General features: G+C 42.4%; 1 protein-coding gene across 1 annotated transcript; it reads left to right on the top strand.

Annotated features, from left to right (window-relative positions):
- The first annotated feature begins 416 nt into the window (after positions 1 to 416).
- Positions 417 to 21,576, top strand: LOC105275564. The gene is made up of 6 exons (XM_011332477.3): positions 417 to 841; positions 12,877 to 13,006; positions 14,950 to 15,092; positions 16,228 to 16,375; positions 17,919 to 18,033; positions 18,425 to 21,576. The coding sequence occupies exons 1-6, from the start codon at positions 778 to 780 to the stop codon at positions 18,539 to 18,541; spliced, it is 717 nt and encodes a 238-aa protein (XP_011330779.1). The 5' UTR covers positions 417 to 777; the 3' UTR covers positions 18,542 to 21,576.
- The last annotated feature ends 365 nt before the right edge of the window (positions 21,577 to 21,941 follow it).

A 21,941-nucleotide genomic window follows, 5' to 3' on the forward strand; every position in this document is an offset into this window, starting at 1 on the left:
TCGGGGACGCAGTCACGGAGAGATGATACAGTTGCGACTGCGTTCTACGAAAAGCGCGCGAAACTCGTTCTCTCTCTCTCTCTCTGTCACTGTGCCGCAACCGCCTCCCTCTACCCCGCCGCCGCAGTCGCTTTGGCTCGCGTACTCGTAAGAGTTCGATTAATAAAATCTCACGCCAGTTGAACAAGCGTCGTAACGATGTCGGCGCCAGCGGACGCGACGAAGGTGCATGACGATGACGCGAGAGACGGCCCGCGCGAATCGCGCGGCGAGCTGAGCCGTCGCGCACGATACGGGAGAGAGAGAGAGAAACGAGAGGAGCGAGAGAGAGAAGGAGAAACGGACGGATTCGCGGGACTGGTGGCGTGAGCGATCCACGCATGCGCGCTGGCGCCTTCGAAAACTCCGCGCGCATTCTCTCCGCCGCCGCGCGAATCAGTGGTGCACGGTCGGTCGCGCGGTACGCACGTCGAGTGAATTGCGGAGAGCGACAGACAGCCGAGGCCAAAACCCGCATACGCACGCACGCACTCACGGCGCTACTTCGCGACTCTACTTTCTACCGTGTCCCTCTGTCGTTGGTGCGCGCGCGCGCGCGCGACTCCGGTTCCGAAGGACGGACTTTTTCGTTCCGCGCGCGCATTCTCGAGTTCGATTCTCGGCGCGTCGACGTTTGGATTTCACTCGTCCGATTAATCACTCTCCGCTTCTTCTTCCTCGCTGCACGGTGCACCACGCAGAGCCGAGAATCGTTCAACAGCGAGAGTGGACCGGAACATGAAAACACCTATGGAGAATCAGCTGTCCTGGCTTGCGTTGTTTATGACCGCCCTTTATTCCCGTGAGTATTCAGCTTTCTGTCTCCTCCAGCGCGCGATCGAGCCGATCGACTGGATCGTCAGTGACCGATGACCGGCATTCTTACCGTCTTCCGCTCAGCGCTCCGTACGCGAGTTTCTACGTACATTCTTGCATCTCGTTCGCGTTTTCTATATTTATCTCGCTTGTTCTTTCTCAAAAAGTGTTCGCTTACTGTATGTCAAGTGCAGAAAGTGCAATGCTGAGACGGACAAACGAATGCGTCGGCGGCCAGCGAGCTACCTCTCCTGACTTCAGATCGCACGTATTAAAATATCGAGAAAGGTTAAGTTGTTGCACGTTGGATTCTCTCTTTTTTTTTTTAATGTTACGATTTTCAAGATCTCTGAAGTCTTGCGATTTCTCGTTTTACGTCTTTGTAAAATTGCGCTTTTGAATCTCGTGCGTTCTCCCCCGTTCGCCTTACATCTCCTCGTTCCACGAGTGCTTCCTCGACGTAACTATTACTATTGTTATCACGTGCATTATCACGTGTTTCACTACTGTGGCATACGGTGCACCGCGTTCATATCCGACGTGCGCAAAAGTGACGTTCACAGGGATGAGGGATGAATATGTATCACTGCGTATCTGCAAGGACGACAGATATGCCTGTGTAACGCGAATCCAGGTTGTAATTGTTATGCCAATCCAAAGGCTATCAAATAAATGATGACGGGAAAATGACACCGATGACCGTAAATAACAGCGTTTACGATTTCACACACTCGAGAATATTTCGCATTCCGGCGAAAATGGCACATCATCATCATCATCATCGGATCGGGTATCTATCGTGCTTTACGTTCGTTGGCCCACGTATCACGCTAAATGTGGCTCGCCTTTAATTTTACATGTCAACATTGCGAGCGCACTCTTCCACGCGTTGAATAAACCTGATTAAATGGACGCGTAATACCTTGAGCAGGATATTAAAAGCTAATATGCATAATGAGACGAGTGTAGATAAATTTAGTACAAATATGACACATTTCTTGAGTAATACCGGACGTCATCGGACTGTGCGTCATCGAACGGAAGCTAGAACACCGCAGCTGCCTTTTTCGAGCTGGACGTACGTAGACGTTGATTTCAGGACGAACGTGACAAATGCGCGCGACATCCCGGTCTCTTTCGTAAAACGTAGGTCAAGGACGCTGTTTCAAGTGCATAACGGTGGAGGAGAATCGGCGCCACGCAGATTAAAGCAGGACGCGCATGACGACGTCGCGACGCTCCCGTTTAAGACCTACATTAAACGCATAAAACTATCAGCTCCGTAAATGCGAGTTCCACAATGCGAGAGCTGTAACGTCCAGGTTTCAGGCCGGTCAATTAGTCAATTTTAACGCGCGGAAACTCGGGCGATTCTCAAAGTTGCAGTTTCGATGGAAATTAGGATTCCCATAGCAAAGGATTCGTTATTCCGACTACGGCAATTTGACGCAATTTCACATTTGGTAGATATTTCAAATTAATCTGAAATTTACACATTCGGAGGCTATAGCTTCCGACATCCTCAAATATTTCAATTTTCATGTACCTTCAGGTATCTTTAATGAGAGTTTAAATTATGCTTGAAACTAATCTCGCGCGAAATTAACTTGGTCTTAGTTCCGACGATTCCTCGTCTTCGCTCCTTTTTTTCAGCTCCAGTTCCAAAGCAAAGGACGAACGATCGGTTTAACTATACGGCTCAAAGTAACGGCGACAGTCGACTGTGCGAGCGCGCTCGTAAAAAGGCGGGAAAATTTTCGCGCGATGGGAAATGTCTCGCTAAGGCTTAATTCAGCTTCATTTCGGGCGCCGTGCGAACGTAGTAATTAGGCACGCTGTAAAATTGGGACGTTTAATTAGAGCGGAGATTGATACTACCCGCGCGTGCAGTAGCGGGCGTGCGAGTAAAAATTCTCCAAGTATCGGCTAAGTTTTATCTAATTAGGTCGCAGACAAGTTTGCGTGCACCTCTTGCTCCCAGGTCCTCCACGACACGATGCTCCGAGATTATCGAAGGGATTAGATATTCGCAGTTGAAGCAAAGGGAGCTTTCCAACAATCAGTGTTCCAATTCCTGCGCCGTATCTCTCGCGAGTCGTGCGTTTTCGAGAGTAAGTCGACTTTTGGAAATCCGTAGATCCGTACCTTTATTATCCAAAGAGAATCACGAACAAATTTGTTGAATTAATTTAGAAAACACCTCGAAATATCAATCAAAGTAAAACAAACATTAAATTCCTATCAACGCCACGTGGAAGCTTATTCCAATGACAAGAAAGATGTCTCGCCAATATTGGAACTAAACTTCCAAACTGAATAAATGAGAAATCTCTACGCGACAAAGATTAAAAAGTTCTCTTTGATCGAAATTTCAACGGTACGTCCGACACGCGCTGGTATTACAAACAATGAAATTGTAATAGAGCGCAATGTGCGAAATACGAATTTATCGCATCGATTAAGAGAGCCAGCCTTTGAAATAAACGGACGACACGTACACGAAACAAGACCGAGATAGATATTCGAAATGCTGTCCATTATTCGGACACACGTCTGGAAATACGGAGCTCTAAATTTTAAGTCCTCTGAGGCAGGAGCGTGACGGAATAGGCAAGTATAGAATACTAAGCGCAACGCGATTAATCTCTCGGCAACACGTGACGTTTCCGCAAATTGTGTTTACAACGGTCTTTAATGCGTCTCGAATGTTGGAGGAGCGCGATGACGAGAATTGCCGGCCTTGAATTCATTCAGAGCATATTCGTTCCGCATCTCGCGCGCGCGGTGCACGCGCGTAACCAATAAACAAGGGGATCGACAAGTTCGTCGCTTTCGATTGTCCAACCGTACGTAAATGTTAATCATCGCGCATCGATACCATTGACATGCGAATGGATGATTCCGATTCATGGATAAGAACTAACGTAACGCTACTTTTCAATAAATTCTCAGAAGGCAGATAACTGCGCTCCGGGTTACATCACCGCGCGATTCGTGCCGCAAACACATGGCGTACTGTCACGACTCATTGACTTCCATTAAACTATCTATATTAATCCCATCCTTATTTGTCTCAATTATTAATCTCAAATACGCAACCGTGATTAATTCGAGAACGAAACCTCGCTCGTGGCGTAGCCTTCGTATCTGCCAATTCCCTAATGCACGCGAAATCGCGCTACGATCGATTAATAATAAACCTGCACCGACGTGTGACGAGTGCGTCAACAGCTGCGCGTTTTATGCGAAACGGGAGGAAGACGAGCGCTCGTTCGGCGGCTGTAGATCGGTCCTTTTGCGACGAGACGATCTTTCTCGCTACCGAAATAGCCGCGACGACGACGGCGGTGGCAGCTCAACGACCACGTGGGTGACTCCGCTCCGTTACATCGTACGAGATGACGTAGCGGCAGGTGATTGGCGGAGCGGATGGGCGTGAGTCTCGCCTCACCTTACTAACACACGCGACTCGCTGCGGCGCGTCACGCCATACCGCGCCACATCGTCGCGCCACGTGAAAAGCATCCTCCGAGCGAGTCGTTTTTCCTTGACGACCGACCGAGTGAGAGAGAAAGAGAGAGAGAGAGAGAGAGAGGGAGATCAAGGCGAGTTAAGCGAGGAAGAGACGGACGAGGAGAGAGCAGGAGGGAGAACGTGAGAGAGCAGCCGGTTTGCTCGCGCGCGCGACGCATTCCATGGAGTTTAGGTTGCTCCGACGTAACTACACGCGCATGAACGAGGACTTGTTGCGTCGCGAGGAGAAAAGCCAAGTCGCAAGAGCGCGGCCGCTTCTCTCGCCTCGCGCGAGTCGTGTGATCTGGCTTTGATACGTGCCTAAGCGCCGCTGATATTTTCGGCGCGATTCGATTCTTCGACATTCACACACGGGCATTACGCCCGTGTTCTTCGAATTGCCGTTTCGCGTTTTCCGCGCGCGCACGCTCTCTCCTCATCTCCTTTTATCTTGTTAAATGCAACAATAGCAGCAGTTTATTCTGTTTATGCCGTTACAGTTTATTCTGGAAATAAGGTCTTGTACAAAGAAAGTCTGAATAATATTGTGAGAGAATAATGTAAGAATAGCAAGCGATACGTCAAAAGAGATGGTAGAAAAAGCCTGGGACCGGACGATAAACATATGTGAAGAAAATTAATTATTTAAGACGGCTAATTTGTCAATAGCGAAGTCGTTATTGTACCATGTGTCATTTTAAATGTAGAATATTCAGTCAGAGCAAGTTTTTCATGTCTCATTTATGACAAATAAAACTGGGAGACAAGACAGTGAGTCGTAAGCTGGATGCACCAGTATGACGATTCGGATATGTTGTCCTAACGGATAATTAAAGTTACACATTGAATAGAAATATTACTTTCAATAATGTAATAATAAACGGAATATAATATTAATAACCGAAAATAGAAACTAAAATCTACAAGTTGTGCCCGAGTATCGATTCTCAGTTGATTTTTTCTCTATAACAGATGCATGTTATTTCCGATAGTCCTTTAACATATTTTAGCATTCATGGAAATTCATGAGAAAGAAATTCACGATTTTTACATTATACATGTAGATTCTGCAATTTTTATGTAATCTTTATACGCGCGCAATATGTTTGTAATAACCGTAGAAAAAAAGGCTTGAGTCACAATTTTCAAGAGTATCAAGTACTCACGGTTGTCCAAAAGGTGTATCAATATTTACGAACCTCGAATTCATTAACGCTAGTGCGAAGGTTGCAAGACTTTTGCGAGTATCGGGAACGTTATCGGTAATCATGCATGCACGCAATATAAAAAGACAATATAAAAGAGGTGATGAAAAATTCGCGCTGCTCGTCATTCGGAGCGAAATGTACCGACAAAATTGAACGTCAATTAGCGTTAATGTTCGATGATAATGGTCGGTCGCTAATCGAAGTTAGTTGACCTAAACTGTGGAGATGAGTCAGCCTCAGTATTAAACGTTAAATGGAGGTGCGAACAGGTCGTCTTATCTAGAACGTGGACTGAGGTTGCAAATCTGAGTCACAGCTTTCGATTTATCAGCCCTAATAGATCCATGTGTCTCTTTCCGAAATCGGTAAAATATTTCACGAGTAAACCAATCGTATGTCTTATGTATATAAAGTGCAATCATAATTTAATGTGTTTATGAAGATGATAAGTTAGCTTGTCGAAAAATTCCCAATTTCTATTATCATGACGTAGACTTTAGGTTTCTAAGTGGGTGGGTATGTCTAAATGTGCCACAGTGAGTTAATGTAATACATCGATTAGATTAAATGAAGCTCGCAGACGTCACGTAATATCGCCACGTAATACGAACCAGGATCCGCCTTATCATGTTATGTACGGATATCATCCCTTAGCACGACGACGGTGTCTAAGACTTTTTTTGACCTGTTAATCTCGACCCGGAACGCGCGATCGAAGATTTCCTTCATTATATCCGACCAAGTAGACATAACATTGATATCAGACGTAATTTTATCGCTACTTTACAGTGTAAACGGGAAAGATTCGCAAAACAAATTGCTCACAATATAGTAAATTGTTCACAAATCTCATTAATGGATTCCAATTTCTTCCTATGTTATTTTAGAAAAGGATCTCGACAACTTATATTAGTTTTATACAGCATCACATTTGTATTCATATATCCTGTCTCGTAATTTTTATCATTACACGGATTACGTATAAAAATGTTGAAAACTTTTGAGCAAAGATCAAATAACATTGTATCTTATTTCTTACACAAAGGGCTAAAAATAAAATTTATTGTGCGTTATTCGTTATGCGTGTCGGCAGCCATTCCGCGCATAAGTCAGTCACGCGATGAGACAGCACGCGATAGTAGAGAGTCATTGCGCAGGGTCATCGTCATCATCATCATCTTCATCTTCATTTTCATCTTTATCTATCCACTTATCTGGCGCAAATAAAAAACAAAAAGAACGAAGAACGCGTGTCATTTCACCTCCAGCGAATGTAATACAGCCTCTTGCGTATGTAACACGCACTTGCTGATAAGATAACACGTTTTGTCCGCGCGCATTGACGTACATGAGCCATTGCTGATTTGTTCAACGATTTTACACTCCCTTGTCCCGTGGCCATAGGGGAGATCGCGTGGCGCGCGACCTTATCATCCTTATCATCTCGTCCCGTCTGGTTGGTTTATTTTAGCCAGACTCGTCTGCCAAACGAATCAGAATCAAGAAAGAGAGGGATACAGAATGAGATAGAGAAAAATTTCATTAGCCCAATATCCCTTACGATTTTGCTATTCTTTATGTCAATCACTTTGATTGGGAGATTTTATCCTACGTTGATATTCTCTATTTTCGTGAAACGACGAACAATGGCCCTCACATGTACACTGTCATGGTGTGCACAATGGGCATAGTGTTACTTGCAATCGATACATGTTACCTGAGCAAGTTTGATTTTTGTTAAAATTCTGTGACGACCTATTTGAACCTTGTCAGAGTTGGCAGATCCGCAACATATACGCTGGATTAATTTTTCTTTAATTTCTTTTTTTTTTTAATTTTTCAGGTTCTTATTTCGGAATAAGAAATATAAGATGATCGTCATTCCCGTTAGAAAATTTAATGTAAGATTCATTCCTCGATGGCACGTCCGTGCCATCGAGATCTGGTATCTACGAAATTATTTCGGTGTCGAAATGAAATGCGAAATCTGATTTCCTGTCTCGATGGTACTAACTTGTCTGATGGTCTTCGGAAATCGAGTGATGGATCGTTTTCAGTGCTCTAACGAAATAATGGATAATTGCATTGTCTGTCGTGGCACGTTAAGAGAAATACGCTTAAATCTGACGAAAAGTCGAACAAGTTGATAACATGGTAGGAAGTAGCATTTGAAAAGAATTGGTATCATGCTATATCGATATAAACTGAAGATGGTAGAACTAGCAATTACGGTTATTGGTAAATATCGACTTTATCGTAAATTGATATTGGACAGGGGATCTTATCATTGTCTAGAGAAAAGCGTAATGTTAACATTTCGTGTTAATCTTGCAGTGGCGTGACTTACCAGAAAGTAAATGATGATATTGACTCTGCAGTTCTAATTCTGCAGTTTCTAATTTACAAATGGCTTCGCGATTATAAACTAGATGTAGCATCGTTCAACATTTTGTTACGTTTCATGCTTTAGCTCTTCTATGTAGCTATATTAACATGTACATATTGTTTAATTCTAAATTAATTCTAGGTGAAAAGGATTTATTAAAATAAAATTCTCGATTTTCATTCCACAGTTGAGGATTAATGATGGCTTTGTGTGTCGCAAAATACAATTTTATATCTCCTTTTTTTCGGGCTATCCCATTTTTAATTATTTTCCTCGTTTTCATTGACAAAATCGATCTCTCATGCGGAAGTTTGTATAAATCTTTTTTTTATTTATTCCTACTTTTTTGTTACATTGCTTTTTTCGTCATAATATTTTAAATAGATCAGTTTTATTTACGCGGTGTCAGTAAAATAGTCGTGTGAGTCGGACTTGACGCCACGTCTTATCGCGGCGTTTTGACACTCGTATGCGTGTGCGAGCGAGCGGCACGCGTGTATTCGCACACGCGTTTAGCCGTAGCAAGGCCAACCTACGAGGTTGCTTGCGATTGGTCGTGCCGGCATCGTACGATGGTCCCATCTCACCTCGTTATAAATACAAACCCTAACCAACCTCTTCCTGCTGCAGCTGCGTGCGTGCGTGCGTCTGTCCGTGCGTGCGGCGTGCATGCGTACGTATGTACGTGTGAATCCCGTGCATTAAGATAAATGACACACAGCAAATGCACGGGTTGCTCATTGACCAAAGCGTTATACAGGTAGATATCACAATTGGCGTGTCACATTCCCGCTGGATGACCACACAAGGTTTCGAGCGAAAAAAACTATCAAGTTTTCATTAGTCGCGTGAAGTTGATGATTCCATTCATTTCCTAATGCATCAAGCATGTGATAAGAGAAGAAATAAGGTCACAAATATGGGTAAATGTATTTGCATTTATATATCTGCTAATTAGTAATTTAATAAATGCATTAACATAGAATGAGTTGGTCATCACATGAAATTAAAGCAATTACATAAAAGATCGTAAGTCCCTAATCCCTAATGACTGAGATGTAACGCGAAATGTGTTTGTAGACACGCATGTGTGTATGTATGAAGATCTCGTAATATCATAATTATCCCTCCCTTCTTCGGCCCGCTACTAATTACGCTACACGAGCCGACTGCGACTAACTAAAGAGGAGCGGAGTTATGGAAAACGCGTTAAAAATGTGTTAATTATGTGTTAATTGCGGGCTTCATTATCATGTAGCTTCCGTCGATTCGATTAGTAATCAAAGTCTTTATTAGGTATGATTGAAATCGAAATTGCCGCGATTTGAATAACTCCGGATATCAGCGTGACTCTACGCTCGCCGAAGAATCAGCGAGAATCCGGCGCGGAATAAAGTTACACGCGGAACTCTTCTCTTTTGCCATAAGCCGGCACTCTTCTCACGAGTGGTATCTTAGCCGGCGCGGAGAAAGCAAGAAGAAGAGTTAGACAACGAAACACGATCAGTAACCGGAAAATGGGTTACCTATGTATACCTTGTGCCAGGAAAAACGCGTCTCAAAAAAGGATATACATGGAATTTTTATTCGTTTAACCATCGCGGCAAGCTATTAATAAATATTGATACATGGCGGTAAAGTAGTAGTGATGTCCTTTTTTTAATGAATAGATACACATAATATATAATATAGGTATATAAATTTTTAATACTATTCATATTATACTTCCCATAGAAATTGTACTTGCGATCTTTTAAGTTATATGAAATATTCAAAGAAAAATATCGACATTCTCTGTCATCTGGTTATCAGCATGTTATTTCAATCGACTCCATAAATCGTCCGTCCACATCCGTGTCGGAATAAAGCTATTTATTAATGGTCGGAGGACAGATTTATAGATTTATCATAGGCAGACGCCGCCCGTCGTCCCATTGTTGCACCCCGATTTATAAAACGATTGCACCGCTGCATGGTAGGCGAGAGAGAGAGAGAAGAGAGGAATCGCGGGTAGCTTCGCGGGCGGCTCGTTGAACCACTCGGTTGTTACTGTAGTAGTCGGCCCGCGACGAGCTTTCCAATAATTTCGATAGTTTGTAATTAAATTTAATGCCGCTGGTCGTTGGCGCATCTCACCAGGGATTTAGTCGCGTAGTTTGTCGCACGCATCGCCGCATTGACGCGAAACCGTGTACGCGAGCGTTGTGCACATTGCGTGCACGTTCTTCCCTCCCATAGGATTGGCATTTTGTCCCATGGGAATGTACGTGGGATTCTTCCGTTCTCGATAAAATTCTACTTGGTAAAGATCGCGCATCTCTTTCATCCCGTTTCATGTAACGCGACAATTTAGTCCGATTGAGGATTTACGTCTTTCTCGTATGTTTCACGCTGCAAACTGCAATCATAACATGTTGCGAGTCATAACATCACATTTTGCATATATTTTGAATGTTGTTTTACTGATTGCTCAGAAAGTTTGATGAATAAATTTTTACACGGAATTAACTTTTAGGTTTTTATAACAATTCTCTGTTTTTTCGAATGATTTTTGCTTTGCTAAAGAACGGGTAGTAAATTTACATAGAGGAGTACACGATTCTTCAAATATGACGAGGATCGTGTTTATCGTTGTATGTTTTAGCAATCTCGTCTTGGTAACGATGTAGCATCAGGAGCGACTACAAACATTAATTTGCAATGTTTATCCCAACGCATGCCACGTTTACAAATATCATGCATGGATCACAAAGATTATTTGATACCCGCGATACGTGAGCGAATGATTCATTTTGAGATATTGAAAACAGAGAGCTTTCTAAAAGCTCAGGTTAATAATTGAAAGTACCGCGAAGAAAGAGGCCTAAAAGTTTTATAAAATTTTCATTAATATAAGAACCAATAATCACCAAATTGCTAGTTTTCCTTTCTTTTTTATAAAAAATTTAGTAAAATCTCTTATATGTGAAATATTTTGATATAGCGCGTACGTTTACAAAATATGTCGAGAAGAGAAAAATTGGAACGAGGGAAAATATTGATCAGACTTTAATTATAACACCCTATAGACTGTATTTTAATCTTTCACTGTGATAGCCTGAATACAACGTTACTTTCCATTAACACCGCCATCACGCGTATACAGAAATTCTATACTAGAGCAAACATAGGGAAGGAGGAGAAAAGAAAAGTAGCGACTGGTGCATCGAGACGAAGAGCAGCGGCCCTACTGGCAGTTCTCTTTTATTACCTGGAAAGTGGCACTTCCGGGTAATCGGTTTCGAGCGGAAGTTATAAGTTCATTTGGTGGTGTCGAGAGAAAAGTCGATCTTGACCCCGTTCCCGTCTTACCCTTTCCTCACAATAGCCTGTTTATTACGTGAGAGAGATGGGTAAAACTCTCTGTCGAAAGTGCTTAATAATTTCGCGGGAAACATCTCGAAATTCGCACTTTCCCCTTTAAAACATGGAGACAATGTTTTATCTCGGTTGTCAAGTATTTATACAGAATGCCCTAGAATGCCTGACTTTAATTTAGTGACGAATTCTTTGATTAATTTAGAGACAACTTTTTGTAATTAAGAATCCCGAGGCATTCTCGAGATATAAGCAAGTAGTTATAATGTAACTACAAAAATAAGAATTGTTTGCTTAGATCCGCATACCTTTTCTCAAATTTTAAATTTTGAGGCAAAGTTTGTCACTAAGGGATATGCGCCATTAACTATTAAAATGTTCATTGTAATGATACGTTGCTTCCTGAAATATTTTATTCTTAAAATAAATTCTCTTTATTTATGCAAAAGCTTTCTATTAAAATTTAAACAAAAAGTTCTTGGACGGCGTGGAAATGTATCTCTCTCTCTCTCTCTCTCTATATATATATATATATATGTGTGTGTGTGTGTGTGTGTATGCATATAATGTTCTAGAAATCGCATGTACGGCTTAATTGGTAATGAATCCCCAAAAGTTGGAACGAAGAGCACGACAAAAGCGCGGCTAAACCGGCAAGCGATGCCCCATTAAATCCAAATCAACTTCCTAATATGAACGAATGGTTTTTCGCCAACGGCACATGACGTCGTGATAATATCGCGCCCCATTCGTCATCATTAGCCCAGACGGCGAATGCATTTCCTGTGTTTTTTATCCTGCATCCCAAATTCGCGCATGTGACCACCAATACACTCACACATGCAAACGCGTCTTACCTATATGTGCGGTCGCCACCATACGTAATTTCATTTTCAAAATTCAGGTACAAAACACATTCAGTAACTTGCCCAAGAACCGCCGCGCCGTACAGATGCCGGACAAGTGTAAAAGATAAAACAGTAACGTTAAGTTGCATCTACGTGAAATGTGAATCTTAAAATAAAATAATCAATAACTTGATTTAAAAAACATGTTACTAGCGACTCTCTTTTACTAGTTTCTCCTTTTTGCAGTCGAATTCAAGCAAATTTCATTTTCAAGATGTAAACGTTTTTTAACGCACAATAACGAAACCTCAAGAATAGCGGTCGCGGCGGCGGCCGAACGTGCACGATATCCCGCGATACGACAATCCCATCGAAACGAGAGAATATTGGGGATCCGTCGGAGTATAAAGTTCCAAGGTGCAATCTGCATTGTTTCCACGTCAATTAAACTTGTTTGATATTTCCGCTGCAATCACACTGCAGTAGTGGCACCAGCAACAGCAATAGCGGTAGCAGCAGCAGCATCGATTCCGCGTGCGCTTAATCGAATTCGAGAAACAGTACTGCTCTTTGCGATTCCCTTACTAATAACATTGTTATCGATGGGGCCAACGTATCGGGTCCCTGTTGCCTCTTACGTTTCTCTCTTTGCCTCTGTCTCTGTCTGTCGCGCTTCTTGGCTAACCCGATTATCGCGTTTCTGTTTCAGTGCTCGCTAGCTGCCGAGGTGAAGAGTGCGGACACGAGGAGCTGGTGAGGTGTGCCAGGCCCCTCGAGAGAATCAACAGCAACGATCTGAGTTTCGTCACGAAAAAGGAGGAATTCAACAAACTATGCCCGTGAGTTTCCCGTTCTACGAGCGATCTCTTTAAGCGGAAAACGTCCGCTGTTATTCGTCGCCTTTACATGTTCCATGAGGAGAACACGTCGGTACAACTTGCCATGATGCTCCGTTTCGTGGAGAATTTCGTGACGGGCTTCTTCTTTCTCTCCTTCGTCTTCCTCGTCTTACTTTTCGTTCTTACGCCACGGGGAATTTTTCTCTCGCCACGAGAGAAATGCCCGGTCGTTTCTCACCCTCGTCGCATTCCGTATCAATTTTAAGAACGAGCGAGAACGCGCGTTCCTCGCCGCCAGGTTCTCTCGTTGCGTTGCTTAATTGCGCTAATTGTGATATTAGCGGGAAAAAACTCGGAGCTAAAAATAAAGAAGTATTTATACCACTTTTGGCGGTTTTACAACCGTCATTAAAAAATATGCCACATTTCCATTATGCGCATTTGGGATTTAAATTCCCGTTAATTCCGGTGTAGCGCTTCCCTCGAACCAAGCGTACCTAACATTCGTTTCAGCGAGCGTTTTTTTTATTTATCGACAAAAAAGAATAGCCCCCGGTCTAGGTGCGCAAACGAAGGGGGTTGTTCGATTTCTCGCGTGAAATTGGAGAACGCCGGGGAAAAATGATATCCGACATTACCAGGACTCTATCCGACATTCGTCCGGTTTTAGCCTATTATATTCATCTATACATTTGTTCGAATTCTCGCGATCGTATCCGAGTCTCCGCTCCGGCTTATCACGACGATGCTCGATCGCTCGAATCACTCCCTTTCTCTCTTCTCCCTTCGTGCCTTCGAGTCGGATTCGCGCGAGGCGGTACGTATGTAATTGAGTGGATGATTGCATGCAAGCTGCCGGATATTTCGCGCGATATATTTCCAGCTCTCAGTATTCGGCGAAGAATCTTATTACGATTGCAATTTAGCTGCGCCGCGCGAGAGAGGAGATTCGACTCGTTTCATGGAACTTTAAATTTCATTCAGGCCTTGTTCGTGCACCAAAGCCAATATGACAAATTATTAATCACGATTACCACCCTCTCACCCTCTCTCGTGCATTTATCTCGCAGTAATAGCACCGACACTGTCGAGACTATGCGAATCTGCTGGCTACGTCGCCATCGGTATTTTTCTACGTTTGTTCTTTAAAACGAGGAGGGGGCTGTGCAAATCAGGCGCTTTGCGTAATCAATTTTGAAGACAAGACGAACCGCGCATCGTACACATTCGCCTCTATTAGCAATCCGGTACATCGGAACGGGCGGAAAATTCCTGCGCGCTCTGCAAACATCGATTTACCCTCGATGTTTCAACGCGGCTTCATTTGCGTATCCAAGATACAGCGTATTGTACCGCGCGCCGCTTTTCTCCCATGTCGCTGGAAATACGATGACTAATTAATTGCGATAACTATCTCAGTCGATTGATAATTGGATCGATTAGTCGAAGAAAATAAGTACCCCGCGAAAAAGATCTTGCGATAGAAAATAGAAATTCTGGTAATTGTAATATCTTGCTATCAGATATTTTTGACTGAAATTATTTCAAGTGAAATTATGAGAAGTGTAGTCTTAACATTTTTAAGCGTTATAATTATGCATCTTTAAAGTTAAACGACCGTCTTTTTGAATAGTTATCCAAAATCAATGCAAAACCAGAGCAGAATTTGTTGGGATTTAGTCATCAAGTAAACTGTTGCTTTTTCTGTAATAACTGATTCAATCGAGTTGGCAGACATTCTATTGACGTCACTCAATGAAGTTATTATTGCCGACTCGGACGTAACAACTAGACTTCGCATGTTCGCTTATTCTCGGTATTTGCATTTTCCTATATAAAATCCCTATTAATAAATCGGTGAACTTACGTCTTCTTTCACCGATCTCGGGATAAGGTTGCAGCAAATACGCAAATAACGGAGCCATTTCTTGTATTTGTTGCAGCGATCTCGAAGCCGGTATGAAATGCATCAAGAGATACACGCTCAATTGCATGAAGGAAAAGCAGAGGGAGCACTTCAACTCGCTCTATACCGGAACCAATCAGGCCATCATGGAGCTTTGCCACGACGGTCCATACCAGGACGGTAAGTAAATTTGTTTAAATCATCGAACTGATTAGAGTATTGCATCTTTAATATAAAATACAACCATAATTGCGAGTTGAGAATATAAAGGTGACAATTATTTGAAATATTGAAAATGATTCGATAAAGAAGTGGAGGATTGTTATTGCTTCTTAGCAAGATAAGATTCTATATTTAGAATAATGTAAATATATATTTTGCAGTTTAAATAATGAAAGAGCTCATATGCAAAATTAAAGACTCGAATATGACAAAATAAAGAATCTTTACTTGAAGATCATTTTCAACATTCATCAAAAATCATATAAAAATCTTCTTATCGAAAAATAGCACCTTGTGAGCTAGCTTAATGTGGAATTTGGTTACTATCCCGGAATAATCCGAAGTTTAAAGGATTCTGACGTTGCCACGTCTATGAAAATCTTAATATCGGCGAGAATAACACGCGCAAAGCTCGTCAACCGACAAAGCCGGCAGTCTGTTTGCCAATTGGGCAAGCGGCGGGCATCAATGCAATTCCAAACTGTCGGTCTCCAGTTGGAGATAGCACTCGACTCAATAATGCATCCGGCACTCTCGAGATTACAGGAATATCGCGTAGATTGTCCGCGGGTCGATCGAGCCGGCATGACTCTTCATAATGTACTCTCCTCCATTGGAGAGGAGGGGCATCGTAATATAATGAATCGTTAGCAAGGAGAGTAACATCGATTCCTCATGTCCAGTATTAGCCGCATGTCCATCGTAAACACGATCGAGGTAGCCTCCTCGTAAAACTGTAATTTCGAAACACGAGACGCGACAGGGAATGACAGAGCATAATTTCATGAACAAACAATCGAAAATATAGAAACACTTAACGTTAATTAACTTTCTTGACATCTCTGTGAGGTAATGCAACATTGTACGTACTTTTTTAAAACCGACTCTCTATTGACCTTAATTATCATATTGATGCAAATTAAAAACAGTCGTTAATTTAAGCTAATAGTCTTGCATATCCTGTTTTTGTTTTTTAAATGCGAATTGGTTTGCTCTGCGTAGTCTCAGTATAATGAACCTCAGAACTGTATTAGAAATTTTGATGATTGTGCAAAATTCATCCGTAAAAGAAAACAAAACTTTTTGTTCGCAGAATTCTTGAAACACGCACCGTGCATGCAAAAAGTCAAGGCCGAGTACGAAATGTGTTACAAAAAGTATCAGAAGACCACGCAAGAGATCGAAAGAGCTACGAACCGCACGGCGGGGGGTCAAGACAAATCTATCAAGTCCATTTGCTGGTAAGTTGAAGAAAAGTGTTCTGACATCGTATGCGTACATTATTCACAGAAGTAACTGCAGAATAAATATTTACCGTAGCTCGCTTGTTTCAAACTTTGGAAAAATATATCAACTGGAAATAATTAAAGAGCTTAGATAAGAAAATAGTACGATTACAAATAGCTCAGTCAGGATTTGTTAACTAGAATTATGAAATGTGTATGCAAACCTGCTCTTTTTGGCAACATGATATTGTGGGTCGTAAAATGATATCAGTTTGTCTGCAAATTTCCATCACATGAAACCTCTGTACATTTGATCGAAATTTCCACATCTTTGCAAATAGGATGCGCTCACGGTCCATTTGCTTATCCGGGAAACTTTGTTAGCTTGGCAACGCGGAGGTAAACCCTAAAACCCAAAGCGCAAGTCAATTTGACCTAGCCACTTTTCAAAATGTAGATTCTATCTCGACTATTTTATCTGAATGCACCTGCAAATTACAAACTCCTCTGCGCGAAAATAAAATAGTATAGTAACGTCCATCTTACAAAAAAAGAATGCGTTTAAACAAAAGTTTATTTAAATATTTCAATTTAAAAAAATCGTATTAAAACGTAATAGGAAATAGAAACATAAATTCTAACATTAGATTTATAATGCGGCACATTCTAACGTTTCGAGAAATGCAATGGCCTCCCGAGAATTGACCAAGTCTTTTCTAGGTCGATGTTAAATCTACCGAAAAATCGAGTTAAGATATGGAACGTGAAAGATCTTTGGAGAGCGAAGTAAAGCGTGGAACGCGCGCGCGGACAAATAGGTTTAAGCAATATTCGAAATTCCAGGCAGTCGCGTTAGGGCAAAGACGTAAAATCTCTCGACTGTGATAATTTAACACTTAAGAGCTCGCCGGCGAAACAACTGCATTAATAACGATGGGCGTTGCTCAAAGGACTCGTGCAAAAAGAGTGTAATCAGTCCTTTAGGTCGGAAGTTTCACGCTGATGCCTGTACATACACACACGCGTACGCGTATACACAGACACACACGGGCGGATAACATCATTAGCGTATCTCCGCCACGGTCTACTGCAGCTTTTGAACTTACACATCCCTCGCGAGAGAGGGGCAGAGGGGGTCGTAAGTATAATGCTGACCCGAAAAGTGGATAACGGATTCGCAAAACACATTCCCCGAATCATTTTGTTTCTCAGCGGAGATCTAATTGGTCTGTCGCACGGGGTTGCTCTTTTGTGAACATAGAAAGAGTCGTACGTGGAAAGTACGTGCAAAGCTGACGAAAGAAATAGGGATCCATCCTGCGAGGTCGAAACTCGCATTTCGAGATTAGGGCTGGCTCGCGAAAATCTTAATGGAGCATTTTAGCTGACAATAATATCTTAAAGAGATAATTGTGAGGAATGGTGGCAGAATATTGTAGCGATGCATAGTGTATCTGTAGTATCATAGTGTATCTGAATTGCGTATCTTATCTGATGTGTCGAATGGAGCGTCGAGAAAGGGATATTCAACAGAGTTTGTGGTATATTGTTTGTGCAGCGCCTTCAAGGAGTACTTGGAATGCTCTCATCATACGGTGCGCCGTCAGTGTGGCGATGATACAGCGCGCTTTACGAAGGATTTCCTCGATAGAATGTCATCCTCGCTGTTAAAGGTGAGTGTTATGTCATTTTGTATCACATTTCTTTATATTTTATCGATATCAAAAAGCAAATATTGAGGACTTTAGCTAATCACTCTACTTCCAATCATTACTGCATTTACCGCTGTAACATCGCGTCCTGGCTTCTATTGAAAGTTGTCCAAACTATTTTCATGTATTATTTAATACATGTATACATTTGACAAAGTACATATTATCATGCAAATACGATTTCGTTTCTTATTTCGCTCATAAATTTTTCATTAATTTCGATGTAACACAAAACTGAAGGAAGAACTTGAGCAAATAACGAGTAACAAGCTTAGCAAGTAGTAAGACCAATAATGGAGCCGGTTCGAGAGATTCTAAAGGAAGGGCGCATCGCCCGCCTCGTTTGTTACAGACGCACTGCGCGCCTTACACGCACGAAGAGTGTGCTCTACACAACGGTGCCTCGATGCCAAATCTTTCCGCCATTATGCCAATGACGCTTATTCTCCTTATGAGATACTTCACGTAATTGGCTTCGGCCAGGATTATTTTTTACCTTCGAACGAGAAAAGGGGGAGGAGCGAGAGCGAGGGAGGAAAACAGAGGAAAGAAGAATCATGGGATAAAAGGAGCACGCAAGAAGAGGAAGACGCAAGGGTCGCTAAGGTGTGGAAGGGGGAGAGAGGCCACTCGGCTTTCATCTTTCTTTGCTTCAGAGAGAATATGTTCCTTATTTTCGAAGCGCTCGAAGAAAGATCTGGGGAGAGAGATCGATCACTGAAGAGGAAGAGATGGAAAGGAATTAAGGACGGGAAAAGATAGCGAGAGAGATACACGGAGGAGGAGAGAGCACGGCGTTTCTTTCTTGGAAGAAAATATATTTTTCATTTGCGAGATGGTGCGAGAGATCACGATAATCACGATTACGAGGGCAAGCAACAGCAGCAAAAGATCAGTATTGAAAGCTGAAAGGGTGGCAGAGGGTGGACACCCTGGAGATATGCGATGGAAAGCACCGAAAGAACGGAGAGGGGGCATCGCGGGAGCAGATCATCAGCGCGATTCTCTTCTATGCACGTCGCGCGGGAATATCGTATAAATCGAACGATAAAATAGACCGTGATATGACCGTGTCAGAGAATCGTATCGATCGATGGATCCATCAATCTATCGATCGCACGTTCAATACGCGATCCGCTATTCCGTATGATGCACCGTCACGCAAGACTGACCTGATTTTCGCGCAGTGTCGCGAGATAAAAACGAAATAGGAGTACTCTTTATTAACCGGATTCTTCGCGAGCCGAAGATCTTCGAAGACGAGTCGTGTCCGTAGTCGCGCGTTACCGTTCGGACGTAGTACGCCAGGCGAGAATCCGGCATTTGGGAAGCTCGGAAGCTCGGGATGTTCAGATGAAAAAGGTGGTAGAGGTAGAGATTTATAGCGAGGCGAGAGAAGGAGGCAAACGTGTCTTTCCGGCACGTTTCCGCCTGGATTTCGGAAAAGGGCGCTCGTGCGGAACGAACGAACTATCGTCGCCCTGAAATCAATTTCGTCGAATAATCACGATCTATCGATTTGTGAGAGTACCGAGAGAAAAAGAGGGAAAGAGAGAGAAAGAGAGATAGAGAGATACGGAGATCGCTGATGGAAGAAAGTCTAAGCAGAGAGCGAGGAATTTCCGTTCGCTTGCGGAGAACGGCGGATAGAATCACGGTACGTTCCTTTGCGCGGGAACGAGCGTGTTTCGTTAGAGAACGCGATGCTTCCCGTGCAGATCCGATCGCCGTGCCGATTTGACGAGCGTGCGTCGTTTCGTCGAAAGCTAAAGAGACGTTAAAATCAACGTGCGGTATTGCGTCCAAAATGAAAGTTTTCGAGAGAGAGGATGGGTATTAACTACTTGCTCTCGGAACGCAGCGAGCCGATAGGTAACGAAGCTTCCACCTAGGTATGTCAAACTAATTTTGCTTTGAACTATATGAGCACTTTTGCACCGTGTCGGAGAGTCCACGTGCTTTCAATATTTGCGAAATTAGTGTAATTGCGAAGAGCGTTTTTTCATTTTTGGTGTTATACTTTGGATTCACGAAAAAACAGAGTTTCCGAAAATTCCGTCTTGTCAAAATGTAGAGTTAACGGAGAAAGTTTCGTCTAATTTGAGATAATTAAATGATATAATTAGAATTACCGGCGAAGTTCATTCCGATGGGAATTTCGCGGGAACATCTAGATAATGTTCGTATGCGTGGGTGATATTTACGAAACGATGAATCGGTGAACGAAACAAACGGGGACTTCAGGAAGGGTTGCAGAGCTACTTCGCGGGACACTTGCGGTGCGTTTGACATGTTTGTTTGGCATGCCTGTTTGTACAAATTCAACATGTCATGCGGGATCCTAGCTAGAGCCGGATATTGATAAGTCTATATTTTTCTGGGATCCAACAGTTGTACGTGTTACCTATAGAGAGATACGCGACTCACACGCGATTGCGATTATATTCGCTGCACAAAAAGATAGTATTAGCACTTGCATTATCGTGTCTTAATTATAATAAATAGTTGAAGCGAGAAAAAGAGAGAAATATATATATATATATAGTATGTGTGCGTGTGTATATGAAAGACTGCGTGACACAGAAAGCGTGAAAAATACGCGCGGCCACATTTCCACATCGAATCAATTTTCATAGCGTTTATCACTGAATTAAGGCATTACGCGATTCTCGATGCGGTCAAATTATCGATCCTTAGATATTTGTGCCTTGCTTTATGTTACAGAAAATTTGTCAGTAAATATTTTACGCTGGAACGTCTCGAAAGATATAACGAATTAATTGATAAATACTGGCGCTTATATTTCCTCGTCGTATTGGTATTATGGGTATTGAACGTTATCCAAAAATAATCATTTCGTAACAGATAATTCGATTAATTGACAATTTTTATGGCATGTTTATGACATTACAGACTGTGTCATAAACAATTATCGTAATCAATTGTTTGGCTTACGAGTTATTATAAAATCCATACGAGAAAGTCACGGCATTTAATCAAACGTGTCCCATTCATGCAATTATCGATATTTCTCTATTATCCAGCGCGCTGCGCCATTCCGAATATAATACAGATTAATAATCTAGAAATTAAATTCCGTTCAACGGCAGGTACGTTTATCGATAGTCTCGCCCGTTTACGCGCGCGCGCGCGCGTGCGTGCGTGCGTGCGTGTGTCTGTGTGTCTGTGTGTCTGTGTGCGCATAATGCGAACTCGATGTCGACATCATTTGTAATTTATTATTTTCCTGAATCCGCCGCTTTTAATGGCAGCATGTTAAAACATATGACGAATTTTCAATGTGGGGAGAACACGTTCTTCTCCCGCTTTCGAGAATCGTGTAATCCCATGCTTCATTGAGGGGAAACCACGGTATGCCTGAACGGGGATAATTTATTTGTAATATAGTTAATTCAAGAGCATTGTAAATATCGTCGAGCTTAAGAGTGTAAGATAACTTAAATACATTCGCAATAAAGTCCATTATTTTTCTTTAAAAAAAAAGAGAGAGTAACTCTGTACATCCATCTCTGTTAATTCCCGATATTGTCGTGTCATGCTCTCCAGAGCACGACGCAGGAGTAATACACGGCGCATTGTGTACAGCGTAAGTACGCATGCGTCGTGTGTCAGAGGCTCGTAAAGTAATAAGCTCCCTTCAATCCTTTGTCGGTGGCGGTGATACGGTGTTCCGCCAGGAACGATACATCCAAATAGACAAACACCAATATACCAAAAGCTATCGAGTTTACGCTGTAGCTACTAGCACAGATGCGTCGATAAATGACGGATCATCAACGAATGACCGGATTCTCGTGTACTCAATCTTGCTTTGTGATCGCGTCGAGTAAAATAGTTAGCATATTCGC

The sequence above is a fragment of the Ooceraea biroi genome, chromosome 8 (genome assembly GCF_003672135.1).
Source record: "Ooceraea biroi isolate clonal line C1 chromosome 8, Obir_v5.4, whole genome shotgun sequence".
Lineage (NCBI taxonomy): Eukaryota > Metazoa > Arthropoda > Insecta > Hymenoptera > Formicidae > Ooceraea > Ooceraea biroi.